The 15,690-nt window shown below is 38.9% G+C and overlaps 1 protein-coding gene across 6 annotated transcripts in view; it reads left to right on the top strand.

Moving 5' to 3' along the window:
• The window catches only part of NRXN3 (neurexin 3), a 962,180-nt gene that overhangs the window by 302,932 nt on the left and 643,558 nt on the right, over positions 1–15,690 (top strand). For all 6 annotated transcript variants that reach the window (XM_031048774.2, XM_031048773.2, XM_031048775.2 and 3 more), the window contains one exon: positions 35–61. In XM_031048774.2, coding sequence (XP_030904634.1) covers positions 35–61 — 27 coding nt within the window. The remainder of the gene's footprint in view (positions 1–34; positions 62–15,690) is intronic.

Below are 15,690 nucleotides of genomic sequence, written 5' to 3'. Positions count from 1 at the left end.
CAATTTCATCTTTCATTTATTTTTCCCCATCTAGACTGTATCAGGATAAACTGTAACGCCAGTAAGTTTCCCCTCAAGTTTCATTTTGTTATCTTTCTATATATATTAAAATAACTTTATTTTATTTGCTGTTTTTAGAAACTGTTTGGTTTTTTTATTATTTTCTTTTTTTCTTTTCTTTTCTTTAAAAAAATGCATCTTCTGAAATGGAAGGGCTGGATGGGATATGAAGCTGGGTGGGAGGAGGGAAGACCTTGTGGTGATCGTATGTGAAAATTTCACGTTAGGTTTCTCCAAGGAGATGAATTGTTATTTCATAGCTTTGCAGAAGAGCACCTGAGGAGCATGATGAGCTGATATTATATTTCACTGGTAACCTGTTGTCTTTATGAAAACTTTTAAAGAACTACATAAGAATAACAACAGGTACTGTATGCACTTCTCCATTACAAAAAAAGTCATGTGTACTTAAAAAACCAAAACCTACTTAAACTCTCACTTTATTTCAGAATGGTGACAACTTAACCTGATATTTATTAAAAAAACATTTTCATTGGGGTATAGAAGAATGGAAAATTAGATCTTACATTTTGATTATATTATCAGAGTTATGTGAGGCCCTTCATAGCATTTACCACTCTTAGGTTTCTATAATAAATTCTACCTGAATCTGGTTCACTGAAAATCCCTTTCAATCTGTAAAAGGAAGGGAAGAAGGTTTATAAAATATCTGTGGAAAATAATAGTAAAAGATCATATACAATTTTAGACTGATTGAGCAAACAAAATCTTTTCTGTTCTACTTCAGATTGCTGATAGAAGTTGATGCTGATTTCAAAGTGAAAAGCACTTCCCAAAGAATGGAGCTGTCTAGCTCTCAAGTGTGCTTTTAGAGACTTACCTTACATGAAAAAAAAATTCTGAACTGGCAGATCCTCTGTGTTAGATTTTATATGGAAAGATTTATGGAAGGCTAAACATCACTTTGGAAATGCTATAAGGGATTAAAAGGCAAATATGGTCCATGTGTTTCCCATGGTCTTTTTGTGCACCAGAGAGCCCCGTCTAAGCTAGCAGGAAGGTGGAAAGAAGTGTGTTACAGCCCATAAGCAAACATAGAACTTTTAAGTAGCAGTGCCAATTGCAGCAACACTGAGAAAATCCTGTTGTAAAGCAGTTTCTTCACAGCTTTGCCATAGTTTTGGACTAAGAGTAGGTTTGTAGTGTTAGACAGCAGCTGTTTGGGAGGGTTTCCATATGTACCGTGTCTGCAAAAATTTAAAGGATTCTCTGTGGCTGCAAATAGGAAAAAACAACAAAAAAAAAAAAAAACCAACCACCACACACATAAGCAGATAATAGATCAGTTTTCCTTCCTAGTCACTGCCAGCTGATTGATATCCTGCATTGCAGGGAAGTGAAAGCAATTAGTTTCTTGGTCTTGGGAAGTGGTCCATGAGAGCATGTAGCCAGGGACAAGCCAAAGCATTGGCTGATGTGTGATTATTTCAGCTCTGAGCCCTGATACCACTGTAGGAATTTGATCATGAGTTCACAACATTCAGAGCTGCAGCTGTCTTCAGCCCTGTTGCAGGGCTGTGTGGGATTAATCCCATATGACTCAAAGTTCAACAGCTCTTGTTGAATTCCTTTTGCTCTTCAAAGTTTTAACAAGTATTTCAAGATAGAGTAGGTAATAGGAAATAGTGTTTTGAATCACTGCTAGCTGAGATTGACAGTTTTTACTTGGCAGCACTGAGAACATTTGCATATAACCAGGTTCTTTTGCTTCCTGAGAGTTCATATACTCTTGCTGCTTAGCCACGCAAAACTCTATATAAATACTTGCACCATAGGTGTTGTTGATGTGTGCCAGCTGAGCATCCATATCAGTTCTTCTGGTACTGAACAACAGTCTGATGTCACTGTCATCATCTTCAACTTTTGATGACAGCTGGCTGTTAATGGCTTAGCCGTGGAAGACTATCTTCAAGTGAGAAATCAGCTTTGGCAGCAAGGAGCAATGGTCTGGTTTTCATGCAAATAAAAATCTAGATGTAATTGGGAGAAGCATTCAAAAAAATAGAAAGAGGGAAAAGAATCCTATAATCAGAGCACTGGCAAGGCAGTCTGAATCCAGTGCTTTTGTTAGTTTCCCCATAAGCATCAAAACGTCTTGAATCATTTTGCTTCCATGAGTTTTCAATAGTTGAGCATGTTACATTTTTAAATACAGTCTTCCTTTGAAGGTTTCCATTTATTTATTTAAATCGCTTTGGATTTTCCTTATTTATTTTTTATGATACTTTACTGAAAATGAGCAGCCCTACTCCAACACCCTGTTCTGTTGCTGCCTGTTGCAATGACTCATGTCATCTGTTCTGCATTCTAGAAGGGAACCTGTTGGAAACTGATTAATAAAAAACTGTGTACTCTTGCATGAATAAAATGCAGTTAAGCAGTAGCAGACCAAGTATCACTGTAACCATTCTTGCAGACACACTGACATTTACTTGTACAGAGGGAGTTATCCACATACAGATGGGTCTGCCAGGGTCTGTTGGAATGAGCAGAAGTGTTTTAAACTAACTTGGCAAATGGGATTCCAGATCAATTGAAGAGTTTCAGGTCAAGCTGTCACCATTGCTGACTGAATAAGAGGAACATGGTGCATGGTTTTAAAGGTAAACAGAGCTGTACTTTTGGCATCTTGTGGAATGTGTGTATAGGTTAAAGAGCTTATCAGAGCAAGCACTGGAGCTCATGCTGTTTGAGAAGAGTTTATTGTCCTGGGTAAGCATTTAATTTTCAATATACTTGCTCCTAACTTTTTAAAAAGAATTGAGGGGATTTTGATTGCATATCTTTGTATTGTCATATATCTGATGTGAAATACTGTTTTCCATCACTTCGTTTCTTCTTATGTTCTCTCTGTGTCTCATCACTGTAATACCTCACAGTTCTGAAATGGAAGACTGACATAATTTCCTAGAATGGTATTTATTTCAATGCTTACCCTTTCCTTTCCCTCTTGAATATACCTAAACTGATGTTTCTGTGCACTGGCAGAGTTTGAACTTAGAGGAATACAGCAGTGCTTTTGCCTAGACATATGTAACTGGGTAGTAATTCTCTTTCATTTGAATGTGAAATCAGCACAACCAAGATCAGGATCCCAAAATGTGAAGGTGCATTGAATGATTCCTCAACATAATGCTGATATAATGGATAGCACAATATTTTTTGGCTGGATTTATTTGAAAAATAAGTATAGTCTGAATACCCTTAGAATTTTGCCTACTTGTATTTTTAAATGCTTTTTTAAATAAGATTTCCTAAAGAAGAGTAGCTCTTTGGTCCATCTCCTGTAAACTGTTTCTTGAAAAACACAGTTCACCTTAAAAAAAAAGTCAGAATTGTGTGATAGTTTTATAGTTTGTGTCATAATCAAATAGCTTTGATTTTTCTTCAGGCTTTTTTTTCAGAACTAGTCCTTGATTTCCTTATTCCCTTTCAGTTACCCCCATTTCATATCAGTCTAGATGAGGATCATTTTCAGAATCCAATATTAAGTGTAGAGGACAGGGCTGTGTGTGCTATAGGTTTACAAGGTTTTGGAGGTGTCTGCACTTTATGTTCTTTCTAGGATACCACTTGTATTATTTTTCATGGCCTGGTTCTTGGTCTTTCTCCCAAACTTACGTGGTGTGTCAATACTCAGAGTCACATAGTTTGACACTACTTTTATGGGAAGTTTGATCTTCCAAAAGTAGCTATCTTTGGGACAGTGAATGCTTCTGTCATATTGCTTGTCACTTCATAATGAGGCTTTTTCTTCTCACTAATGCTTGCCAGACAAGCCATTACCTATTTTCATGTTACTTGTGTAGCCTCAGCAAATCCTGATACTCTTCTTGTACTTGTTGCTAAAAGCACAGATGGAAGAGGATGAAAAATCACAGCCAAATCACTACTAGTTAATCCTGTATCTCTATGAGACCTCACTGTTCACATGTTATTTCAGAGCCAGTGAGCTTTGAACTGGTCTTTGGCGATAGAAGAGATCTAGAATACTAGATTGGTAGTTCTCCCTTCTCAGTTGCCATACTTACTGTATTTAGTGCCTTAATGCAATGCAACTTTAATGTTTTATTTTAGGAAGTGCCACTGTAAGAACATAAAATACAAACCTATGATGTGTAACTCTCTGGGGGAGGTTTAAAGTTTTCCTTTTTTCCATATTATCATATGGAAATAGGAAGTCGTGCTAACTAATAAAAATGTTATAAAACCAAATGCACTTATCTGATTCCTAGTGATGTTGCTGTCATTTTAATAAAGGCTTAATAGTACTCTAACATGAAGACATTATTTGGAAAATGAAGAGGTATGATTAAACATACATGTCATATTTGTGACTCTAGTTATCTTCCAATTCTATTTAAACATAATCAGGAAGAAATGAATGCTTGTGCAGCCTGAAAAGTGACGAGTCATTAGTATGTCCTACTGTAGTTGTGAAAGCAAAGCTGGTGTGTGTAGAATCGGTACAGCTTCACTGAGAGCAGTCTCCCCTTTGAGCAGTCTCAGACTCAGGGTGCTGGTCTGGCCTCATGCTGCTGCACTGCAGTGCAGAAGAAGGGAAGGGAGCAAGCCTGTCTTTGGAAGACTTTTCCTTCTGTCAGGTGATGGAACAGCAGTCCTCCCAGTTCAATGGTAAAGAACTATTAGAGGAGAACATACTATGTTGCAACCAAGAGCTGGAGAGCAGTAAGGCTACTGCCACTCCATGTTTCCAGGTTCAGCCAGTATAAGGTTGAAGACGTATTCCTGACAGGCACTTTGCTAGTGATCACATGCTTGCTCACAGACTCATGCTCACTCCAGTTTCTGGCAGCACAAGCATTTGGGCCCTCTCACACCATGGTCAACTCCAGTTGCTGCACTTATACCATCATACATCCTCATGCACACAGAATAGAGAACCCTCACCCAGGAAAGAGTTAAAAATTAATTTAGTAAGAAGACAGGACTGACTGTGCTGATAAGGCACAGGGAACAGCCAGGTAAGCATACTAACTGGCTATTTAGAAATGACCAGACCTTTATATCCCCTCGCCCCTCTTTTCCCAGAAAATAAGATTTTGTTCCTCCCAAAATCACCTTAACTCCTCAATTTTTCTGCCTTTGGTTTCTTCCCTAAACATCCCATAATAAGTCTGTCTGATCCCAAGCTCCTTTTCCTCTGCATCATGTGTGTCCCACTGTAGACAACAACTCCATTAGACCAAAAGGTGATCTCAGGAGATGTTCCAGATGACTTAGTGATGAGTTTTATGCTTGTACACTGGGACAGGTGGCTCTGCTGGACAGTCCTGGGAGAGGCTCAGGCAGGGTGTTCATTTTTCAGGAGTCCTTGATCTGTGCCCACCTGCCACTGTAACCCAAGAAGATAGTATTTGGGCTCCTGAGCTCCTTTGTGGGTGTGCAGATGAGCTTTATCACATAACTCAACAAATTCCTTTTCCCTATGGTAGCTACTACAAAATGAGTTATTCTGTCTCAGACTTGCTTGATTCAAGTCCACTCCAAGTCCCCAGTGTGAAAAACCTCTTGACTTAAGCTCTCAACTCCAAGGTTGCTTATTACCCTGACATGCTTCTGAGCTTGCTTTGATAAGGGGCCACTAAATCCACACAGTTACCAGTTGCAGTGCAGAGGACAAGACCGTTTGGATCTGGGTTCCCCGTGGACATCTTCCATCTAGCAAGAGACAAAAGGTGAAGCACATATGAGGAGCTATTCTGCTTTGCTGCTCTAGACAACATGTCTTCTGTAGATTAGGTTCCATAATTAGTTGCCAGACCATCCACTTTGTTCTTTTATTCAAAGAAAAGTGGCACAAAACTGGAAATTCGTGCTCTAGGATCTAGGAGGAAGTGAGTATTTTATATGTGACTAATTTTGCCTGAGAACAACCCAGAAAGAGCATCTTTAATGAGACTTTGAATAGTTAAAAAGAAAGAGGAAATGCTAATCAGCACAAGCACTGCTTACTATGTTGGGTGCTACCTTATCAGTAGAATTAAGGCCAAATCAGTGAACCTTCAGGCTCAGCAGATACTTGATAGACTGCTAGTGACAGGTAGAAAGGCTCTAGTGATTTGCATTATTGGGTGCAGAACACTGGGTGTAAGAAGCACAAGCTTTCCACAATGTCTTTAATCCTCCTCACCCAGACAGTGCCACAAAGATTAAAGTTTTATTGTGGATAATTAAGTTCTGCGCTTCTAAAATGTGGTTTGTGATATCACAAGGTCCCTGCATCCTGGAATATTTTAGGGGCCGTAAATGTGGGCTACAAATGCAAGTCCATGTTCATCAGACTTCAGCTAGCCCTAGCTCTTAGCAGCAGTTAACCTTCGTCTTCTAGCTACTACTGTCACATCCTTTGAAAGTCTGTAGTCTGACTTTTCATTTCTAGTGCTCTGGGAGAGACTTCACCAGGTCTTCTAAGGTCATCAGTTTGAAGAGATGGAGCTGTTGAGAGCACAGCTTGGCAGAATGCAATCTGCATTGTTTTTACCTGGATTATTGTGGTGAGACCTAACAGGAAAGAAAACCTTGGAAACTCAGCAATCATCTGTCAGGAATCAATGACCCACTTTTGGAAAACAGCCATGCCAGTTTACTGGCTGTTGTTCCAACCCCAGCAGCTTTTCTTGACTTCTTGCCACTTTTTGAAAGGTTGTCCTTGTGCTCTATGTTCTTATATATACAATTTTCAATTCCTTTAGCCACTGACCCCTTCCATGGAATTATAACTAAAATGAGAACAGTTGTGAAGGAGGCAGAGTCAAAACAACTGTATCAATCACCCTGTCAGTCACTGAGCTAGATACCCATTATTTAATGTTAGAAATTCTGATTAAATACTGGGATTCTGGACGCTATAACAAAGATCATGAAATATGAAAAGGTGGGGGATGTTTTGCCAAGGAGAAAGATGCTGTGGGTAAACCCAAGAACAAGTTTGTGGGTAGAATAACTTTTGAAGCCATGTGATGCTCAGTTTTGTTTTAATGATACATTAAATTAGCTAGTTGATGCTCAGAAATGTGTTTCTCTTATCCATTGTTGTTAGAATACAGGCTTCCTTTTTCATGTCTGGGTAAAAGAGGGTATCTTACTTCCTTTTGTGTTGAAGTGTTTGCAGGGTCTTACAAAAAAAAAAAAAGGCTTTGATAGAAAAACTTGTACATTTCTGGTTCTTAGTTTGGCCACTTTCTTTGTATAAATTGATTTGTGTTCCTTTCAGATCAGCTGTCATCACTTGCACTTTCCTCAGTGTACTGTGTTAACTCTTGTAGGTGGCTACGCACCACACAGCTGCTCACTCACTCTCCCCCAACCTCTGTATTAGCATCACTATTTTGCTTAAAAATACAAAGCATAGCACCATGAAGGCTGCTATGAGGAAAATTACTTCCCTCCTAGACCTGGTATACTCAGGAAGTAACTATAGTCTTTAAAGTTTGTGGGCATCAGGCTACAGGGCTTAAAAAGGCAATGCTTTTGCTGCCCTACAGTTAAATAGACAGCCAAAGGTGAGCTAAAACAGTGTCGTCTGTGGTGCCCAGGCATTTGGTCATTTCTTTTTTCATCTTTTAAATGTTTCTTTTTCTACACACCGCACTGAGTTTGAGGAAATTTGCTGTGTGAGTGGTAGTATCAGGGAGCTGTGTAGCAGCACTAAATGTGTTGTTTCCAGCATTAAGATACATCAGGCTGTTGACTGTCTTAAAATCAAACAATGACTGCATTAGGACTTAAATAGTGGATGCTGTTTCTGGAAATGAATAGTGAGAGGGTTGATAATGACAGAGAGAAGTTGCCTCTCCACAGCTGTGAGCTTTTTTTCCTCACATTTAACAGTCTTCACACCACCCATTTAGTTTAGCAGTGACCGCTGCTGTCCTTCTGCCACCGTGCCCTGTCACATTGCCTGTAGTTTGCACTGCAAAGCTGGCAAAAGGCACTGCTCATAAATTAATTCTCTGGGAGAGCAAAGAACTGCAATTGCACACAGACGCTCGAAGAGGAAGATTGAAGTTCCATTTAAAAACACTCTTTGGTGCTTCTGTGCTTGAACACTTGGCCTTTCTGAAACGAGCTGGGGAAAGGTGAACTGCAGGTTTGTGGTCTGCCTCCGAAAGAAGCACCTTAGAAACATTTACTGTTTGTGTAGGGACAGAGTGAGTCAGAACAAGAACCCTTCTTCCAGAGAGTCTTGCTTGGTTGACGTGGTGCACACTGATGTGTGATTCATATAGCAAGCTTGCATTGCTGCTACTTCTCTGGAAACTTGCCCTTAACAAACCTTTCAGCAATGATGCCTTCTTTTCTGATTGCTTAACTTACACTCATCGCAAGAAAAGCTGATTCTCGAGGTTTCAGGGACAAGGAAACAGTTGTTGACCTCTTGTTTCTCTTGTGCAAAGGGAATAAAATGCATGGGAAAAGTTGATTCCACAAGGAACCTGGCCAAGAGGCCAAGACATGTTTGATCAGTGGTAAAGATTTTATTTTTTTTATCATCACAAACCATTTTGTAGCTAGTAGAAAATGCAATATGCTGAACATTTTCATTCTGAATATGAAAAGTTAGAAAGCCTGAGAGAAGTTCTCAAGTAATTTTCTCAATTAAACATCTTTTTGTGTCACATCAGTGGTTGCTATATTAAACACTCATATGCGCACACTTCATTATGGAAAAATAGCTTTTCCTTCTTGGTGGATTTCACAGTATCCAGGCCTGACCATGAGTTGAAGGTCAAATCACCACATAATTTTAATCCTCCAAGGATATCTTACTGTTTTTGTTTGCTCATGAATTTGAAGCAGAAAATCACCAGCAAGCCTTAAACACGTGTGGTGTTATTCTAATTACATTTTAATGAAGTTTCAGGTAAAGATTTAATTGTGGATTAAGACAGCAAGCTGACATAGTTTGAGTGTGTTTTCTGTTTCCCTTTTAGTAGAGGAATCTTATTTAAAATATCCAGGCCACTGGTTTGAACTGGTAGACAAAGAGAAATGTAGCTGGTTTTGCTTTTGACTAGCATCAGCATTTTTCATGTTGAAAGCTGTTGCCACCTTCACCAAGCTGTTAGCTTCTTTGGAACTGCCTGGTGAAAAGTGTTCTTACAGCATTGAAATGTTTAAACGAAGTTGCAGTCTAGCATGGTGCTTTTCTTGAATTTATAGAATCATAAAATAGTTAGGGTTGGAAAGGACCTTAAGATCATCTAGTTCCAACCCCCCTGCCATAGGCAGGGACACCTCACACTAAACCATATCACCAAGGCTTCATCCAACCTGGCCTTGAAAATTCTTGGAGTTTAACTCTTAGCTTTGAGAGGAGGGACAGTATTCGCCAAATTGTTCTGCTGCATGCAAACCCACAAACCTTTCTTAGCTGAATTGGAAAAAGTTGTCATCCATTTGATATTTCATTGTCTTGAACCCCAAGTCCTTTTGCAGCATTGTGAGGAGTTATAAATGTGATTGTGTTCCCTCCATTCCAGTTGGCATGTACAGTAGAAGATGTGTGCCTCTTGCAGAGTTTATGATGGCACAGAGTCCAGTCTGAATGAATGTGTTTGCACATTCTGTGGACAAATGGCAGGCACAAATATTGCTAGAATTTCATAATTCTTTCTGAAATAATATAAAAATGCTCTAATTGCAAAGAAGCCCCTTGAAAGAGCTATAGAAGTGTGAGAGGTGGGGTTTTATCTTGTAGGCTTATAAGGTGAGTTTGCTTAGCAGGATAGTGAATGAACCCTGGAGATTTTAGTGGCTGATACAGATTAAATGCCCATTTCTACTAAAATGTAGCCAGTTCTATTGTGGAAGATGGCATAAAATTTCATGTAACAACCCTGACTCAACTTTAATACAAAAAAGGAAGGAAAGAAGCATATTTGTAGATGACCGCTGAGATTTTTGGAGGTTAGTACACAGTTGGTCAAATCACATGGTGGTAGTTACCATTGCAGTGTAACAGTAATTGCATTTGCCCCAATTACATTCTTACCATAGCTTATTCTGTTACAGCCTCTCTTTATTTCATGAAAATATTGATCATAGCCCTAGAATTCTCAAAGTATTGATGCCACAACTGTGGGTAGTATCACTGCCTCCTTTGTGATGGGCAGAAAATTAGCCTCATTTAGTTCCATGTTCTGTTACACTAGAAAGAGTGAAAGTTTGTTGCTTCCAATTTATTATATTTTGCTGCTTAGGATAACTTTAGATTAAGGGAACCTTGCTTACTAAATAATCATCGCCATTAAAAGCAGTGCCAATAAAATTGACCAGTTCTCATTGTAATCAAAGTTTATAGTAGTTCTCTCTCTGATCACACTTTGATTTATTTCAAGCATACTAAAAGGTAACAGAGCAGATGGAGCAGTGTGAAAACTGTATGAAAATGCAGGACTTTATTTTTTCCTTTAGCATAGTTTTTATGGATCTGATTTTTCTGAATGACTGAAGAGGTTTTCCAAACTTCCAGGCTTTTGCCAGTGTGTTAGATATCAAGCTTCCAGCTTGGAAGATTAGTGGTATTTTTTGCAGTTTCTCATTGGCTGTGTGACTCCTCCAGCAGCACAGTGGTGTTCTACAGGGTATGCTGTATCCAGTAGGGCTGCAGAGAGGGAGTCGTTTAGAGCACAACTGCCTGTGCTTAGGCTGTGTCAGTATTCAGTTCAAGCAAACTTCCCTGACTCCGGCGATACTCCATGTGCGTGTTACAAAAGGGCCTGAGCACCATCTCGTGGTGCAGCTAGAGATTTACTGGTTTATTTTCAGTTCATGTGCTCAGATCTCCGAAGCAATATGATAATTTTTTGTTTGTTGTGTTACTGGTTTTCCACCTGTGACAGGGTTGGAGGGGGATGTTCAGGGTGCTTTGTGGAAAGCAGTAAAGAGAAAGATTGTGTTCATTGACAAAACTCTGTGGAAAAGGGCTTGAATGCAAACAGGTTCTTGATGGTAGTGCTGGGCTACCATATCAGATACTCTGTATGAAGCAAATAACTTTTTCAGTGTGGAGTGTACCATAGCTGATGGAAAAAAACATCAGTGATATTTGCATAGCTGATATTTAATCACTCCTGACTAGTTAGACATGAATTCAGAAAGGGATTTCAGTGGTTTAATACTGAAATGCCTTGATTTCAGGTAAAATTCTTAATAGCACATTAGCCCAGGCTTGATTGTAAGGGATTGTAGCAGCCGTATGTGAACACAGAGGTTGTAAAAAGTGAGAGCAGCACTTGGAAAGCAGGATGTTACTTTAAAGCCAAAATCTCAACTGAAGCAGCTGGAACCTGTCTTAAGAATTCTGAGTAGGAGTAATTAAGCAAATAGAGATGCATTCCATTTTAAACTAATATTAGAATTGCATCTGATGTTCATTTTGTAACTAAAAAATTACATTAGATGTGTGAAAGATCTGGTGTTTTGCTTTGCCATAAACCCAGTCTGATGTTTCTTGAGCTGAGTCAAGGTAAACTTGAGAAATCACTCTGTTTCACAACCACATAAAGAGTGGCTGTGGTAAGGATGGTGTTTAAAAGCAGGACAAAGGAACTTGGGCTCTGAGATTTGTTTAGGGAGCCAAAGGGCTGGAGTGTTTCCTACCAAATTGCAAAGTGTGAGTGTGGAGAGTGGGTTATGGGAAAGTGTTCCTCTGAATGGGTACCAGCCACCTCCCTATTACAGAAGGCAGAGAAGTTAAAGGTACTTCTCCATTTCAGGTGGGCTTTGATGCATTGTAAGGAAATATATTTTCTTCCTTATTTTGAGAGAGGGTTTTTTTATGCTTTGCCCTTCCAGGCAGCTCCTTTAGCCCAGTGCACTCGAATGGAATTAAAAGACAAATCTGTTCCTCTTCCTTGCACCTCTTATATTTTTCAAATGTTGTTGATTATATATTAGCAGGGGAAAAGAGCCCAGCTTTCTGTCGTCTTGATTGCTGAAACTATGGTTTTCAGCAATCCATTAGGAAGTTATTAAGATATTTTTTACTACTTTAGCTCTAATTTGCAGAGGCACTAAGCCTAGTCAGTCCCCGTTGACTTTCACAGGATTTTAAATGCTCAGCATTTGTGAAGAGTCAACTCTTAAGGCCCTTGTCCTTAAGAGATCCACTGCCAAATACTAAGGGGAAATTTTCAGAACTGAAAATGTGATAAATGAGAGGTACTATATATATTTTCTTGTTGTGAAGTAAATGAAATACATGTGAGCTCTTGAGACAAGTATATCTTCAGGTGGGCAAAGTTGTTGCCAGTCTTGGTGATCACTTCCAAGGCATGCAGTGTACCTAATGGATCAGGTTTTCCCATTGGATTTAATTCCCATGGTCTGAAAACATTGTGCCTGAGAAAAATGAGGCTCAGTCACTTTGCTTTGAATGCAAGTGAGTGAGTTTTAACTTGACACAGGTTTACCTCTGTGGATCTGCATCATGTTTAAACTCAAGGGCCAAACATGAGCATGTTTTAATATAACATTTCTGATTTCACTTTTTCTGATAGGGTCAGAAATGGGACAGAAACATCAGTTTCCTTAGAGCTTTGGGAGTACAGAAGAACTTACAGATACTTATAGGACTATAGATACCTATAGAACTACAGTTATGATAAACTAAAGGAGGGATGTGTAGTAAAATATTTTACTCCTCTTCATTTTTCTGTGGGAAATGGTATCAGTTGGTCAAGGTAATGCATTACTTTGTTTTGGTATCACTTTTTTGATCACAACACCAAAAGGATATTTGATTCTGTTTCATAGTGGGATGGGATTTGAGCCTAAAATTAAAAATCCTTTCTAAGTAGGTCTTAAGAATATTTTTATCTTTGGAGTATTGTTCTTGTGCTGGTGATTTGATCCTTAAAAGACTGCAATAGCTGTGGCATTACTATACCCATGCAATTACTGAAGGACAAACTGTGAAGTCATTTTATGCAGCAGCACAACATTACGGGCTTTCAGCTCTGCCCATAACACGGCACCATTATCTGAGCACCTCTGACAGTGAGGTAACACTTTGCTGCAGCTGTTCAACCCTGATGCTACTCTACAGTTTTTAGCAGAGAGGTAACTATGAGCAAACAGAAAGGTTATGCTTTCTTACTCATTGTGTTACCTTACTGTGCTAACAGTATATGGAGGGATCAAATTTCTGCTCGTAGGGTCTGTGTGTGAATTTATTGCCAGTGTACTTTTTGGAGATTGGCAAGCTGCATACTGATTGAAAGGGAAGGGCTTAGCTGCCTTTCAGACTACAAGTCAATTTCAATACTTGAAATGGTTCTGTTAGGGATAAAACAGTATCCATGAACTGTGAACACTGTTAATTATATTAGTGCTGAAAAAAACTTCTTACATTTTGCTGCAGGTGACAATAGTTGCAGATCTTTTGCTTCAGATATCAGTAGACCTGAAGCTGCAGGAGGTCCAGTGTAAAACCTGGGCAGATTTTGTGGGGCCAGAGGAGAAGAAAATGTAGGAAGATATTTCCCAAGGGCATTGAAACCACATCAGCTTTTTCTGAAGAAAATAATCTGAAGTAATCTGAAGCACTAACAAGCTCCCTAGTATAAAATTTCCATGGCTACAAATACAGAGGTGAAACAAACCCAAACTCTATTTCCTAACAATAAAGACTGTAGGGAAGTTAAGAGTTGATTCTTATTGTCTCTGAGTGAAGAAAATCTTACAACAGAAAATCTGGTGGTGATCAAAGTGTTGTACATTATTCTTTTTGTTAGTTTAAGAATACTGGAAGTGAAAAGGCCATAAGAAGCCATTGCTTTGTGGTAGTACAGATTAGTGGGAACTGTTATTTTATAGAGACAGCTGTTTCTAAGTCTCTTCCATCACTAGTCCACTGTTCCAATTGCCCCATGCTGTTCCTGTTTGGCCCACATTTCAAACTTTTTTATTTCCTTTTCCCAAGCACTGAGAATTCTGTCTATAACTTCTAGGATCTGTACAGTGGCTAGAGATAGAGTCTAGCATCCCAGATACCGCTCCCCAGTCTTTCCTTGCTTCCGTTCATGTTCTACTGTGACCAACTCTTCTATGTTCACAGGCAAAAGAGACCAGAAGATTTGTGTTTGAACAGAATGAGGCAGTTTTGGTAGGTGAACCTACCCACATCCAGAACCTGTCTACCTGATATCTATTCTAACATCAGAGAAATACCAGTATGTTGACATAGTAGACAACTAGTCTAGCCTGGCTTTGATAAATTTATCTTGGTACCCACAGAGAAAAGGTTATTACTTTTTCTGGTCTGATATTAAATGCCTCTTTTCTGGACACAGAAGATCCCAATTTCAGTTCTTGCTGGTAAGAATAGTATCCATGTACAAGCAGCCATACAATTTTACAGGACAGCTAGGAGACATAATCAACTCTGAAGTTTTTATTTTACAAATGAATATAAGGACAAGAGGCATAGAGAGAGTGTACAGGCATTCACATTTAGTCTAATGATTAAATTTAGTCAGTATTTAGTTTGTTGAGCCTAATCTTTCATCAGACAGTGGAGAGGACTAAGCTCTCACATAGCTGCAAGCTGTGTCAGCCTCCTCTGCTGTGCAGTTCAGAGCCACCTGCACCTCCTAGGTGATTGTCAGGAGCATTGCTGCAACATTTCTCATTGAAGCTGTGGATAGAGTTCTCAACATCACTGCAACAGTCTCCAGATAATAATAATCTCTACATAACTGCAGTAGCAGGACTTTGGGCAACCCATTTGTTTACCTGCATTTCAGCTTTCCTGTAGTGTGTAGCCAAAAACAGTCACCTGCTTGCCAGAAGGCTTTACAGTCTGAAGTCATAAATGTCATAAATGTCTGCAATGGCTTAAATATCATGAATATGAAGGTATTGTGCAAACGTATTTAGTGCGTATGAAAAAATAATGGATTCCTGTTTATTACCCACAGCATTACGGTAATAAACTGTCGTAAGATGCAGTGTTTTCCAAAATGTTAAAGACCAGATTGTCTTGGTGGTGCAGTTTGGTGGAATCATGGCAAAGAATTTTTTTCCCTCTTATGTGTGGCGATTAATTTCTTGTTGAGATAAATCAACATCCATGAGACGCATAATTTTAGGTGTAGTTATTTAGGTAAGATACCATCAATTCAATGAAAAAAATGCCACACAAACAGTAATATATATGTGTGTGTGTATATATATATATAGTTTGAACTAAAATAAAATTAACTTAAATGAGTAGGAAGGTACAGACATATTACAAGAATAAGTATGCAATGTTCTATCTGTAGCTGATCAAATCTTACCATAATATTTGAAAATGTTATTAGCAGTTTTCTCTCTCCTTTGAATTGCCTGCATTTGATAGTTTCCATAACAGCACACTGAAAGAGATAACTGTGTTTTTTACACCACTGACTGTATCTTCAGAAACAGTGAGAAATGAGGGACCTACTCCTTAGAAATTAAACAAGTGCTCAGTCTCCTGCACCAGCAATAACTGGACTGCTGTACACATGGTTAGTATGTGCAGTTTTATTGGCTTGGAATTTATGCACTGTACTTCAGATTCAGTCATGATTTCCGTAAAAATGACAGAATAATTAG

The sequence above is a fragment of the Melopsittacus undulatus genome, chromosome 4 (genome assembly GCF_012275295.1).
Source record: "Melopsittacus undulatus isolate bMelUnd1 chromosome 4, bMelUnd1.mat.Z, whole genome shotgun sequence".
Lineage (NCBI taxonomy): Eukaryota > Metazoa > Chordata > Aves > Psittaciformes > Psittaculidae > Melopsittacus > Melopsittacus undulatus.
The sequence above is the reverse complement of the archived record's forward strand: the minus strand, read 5'-3'. Positions and strand labels throughout refer to the sequence as shown.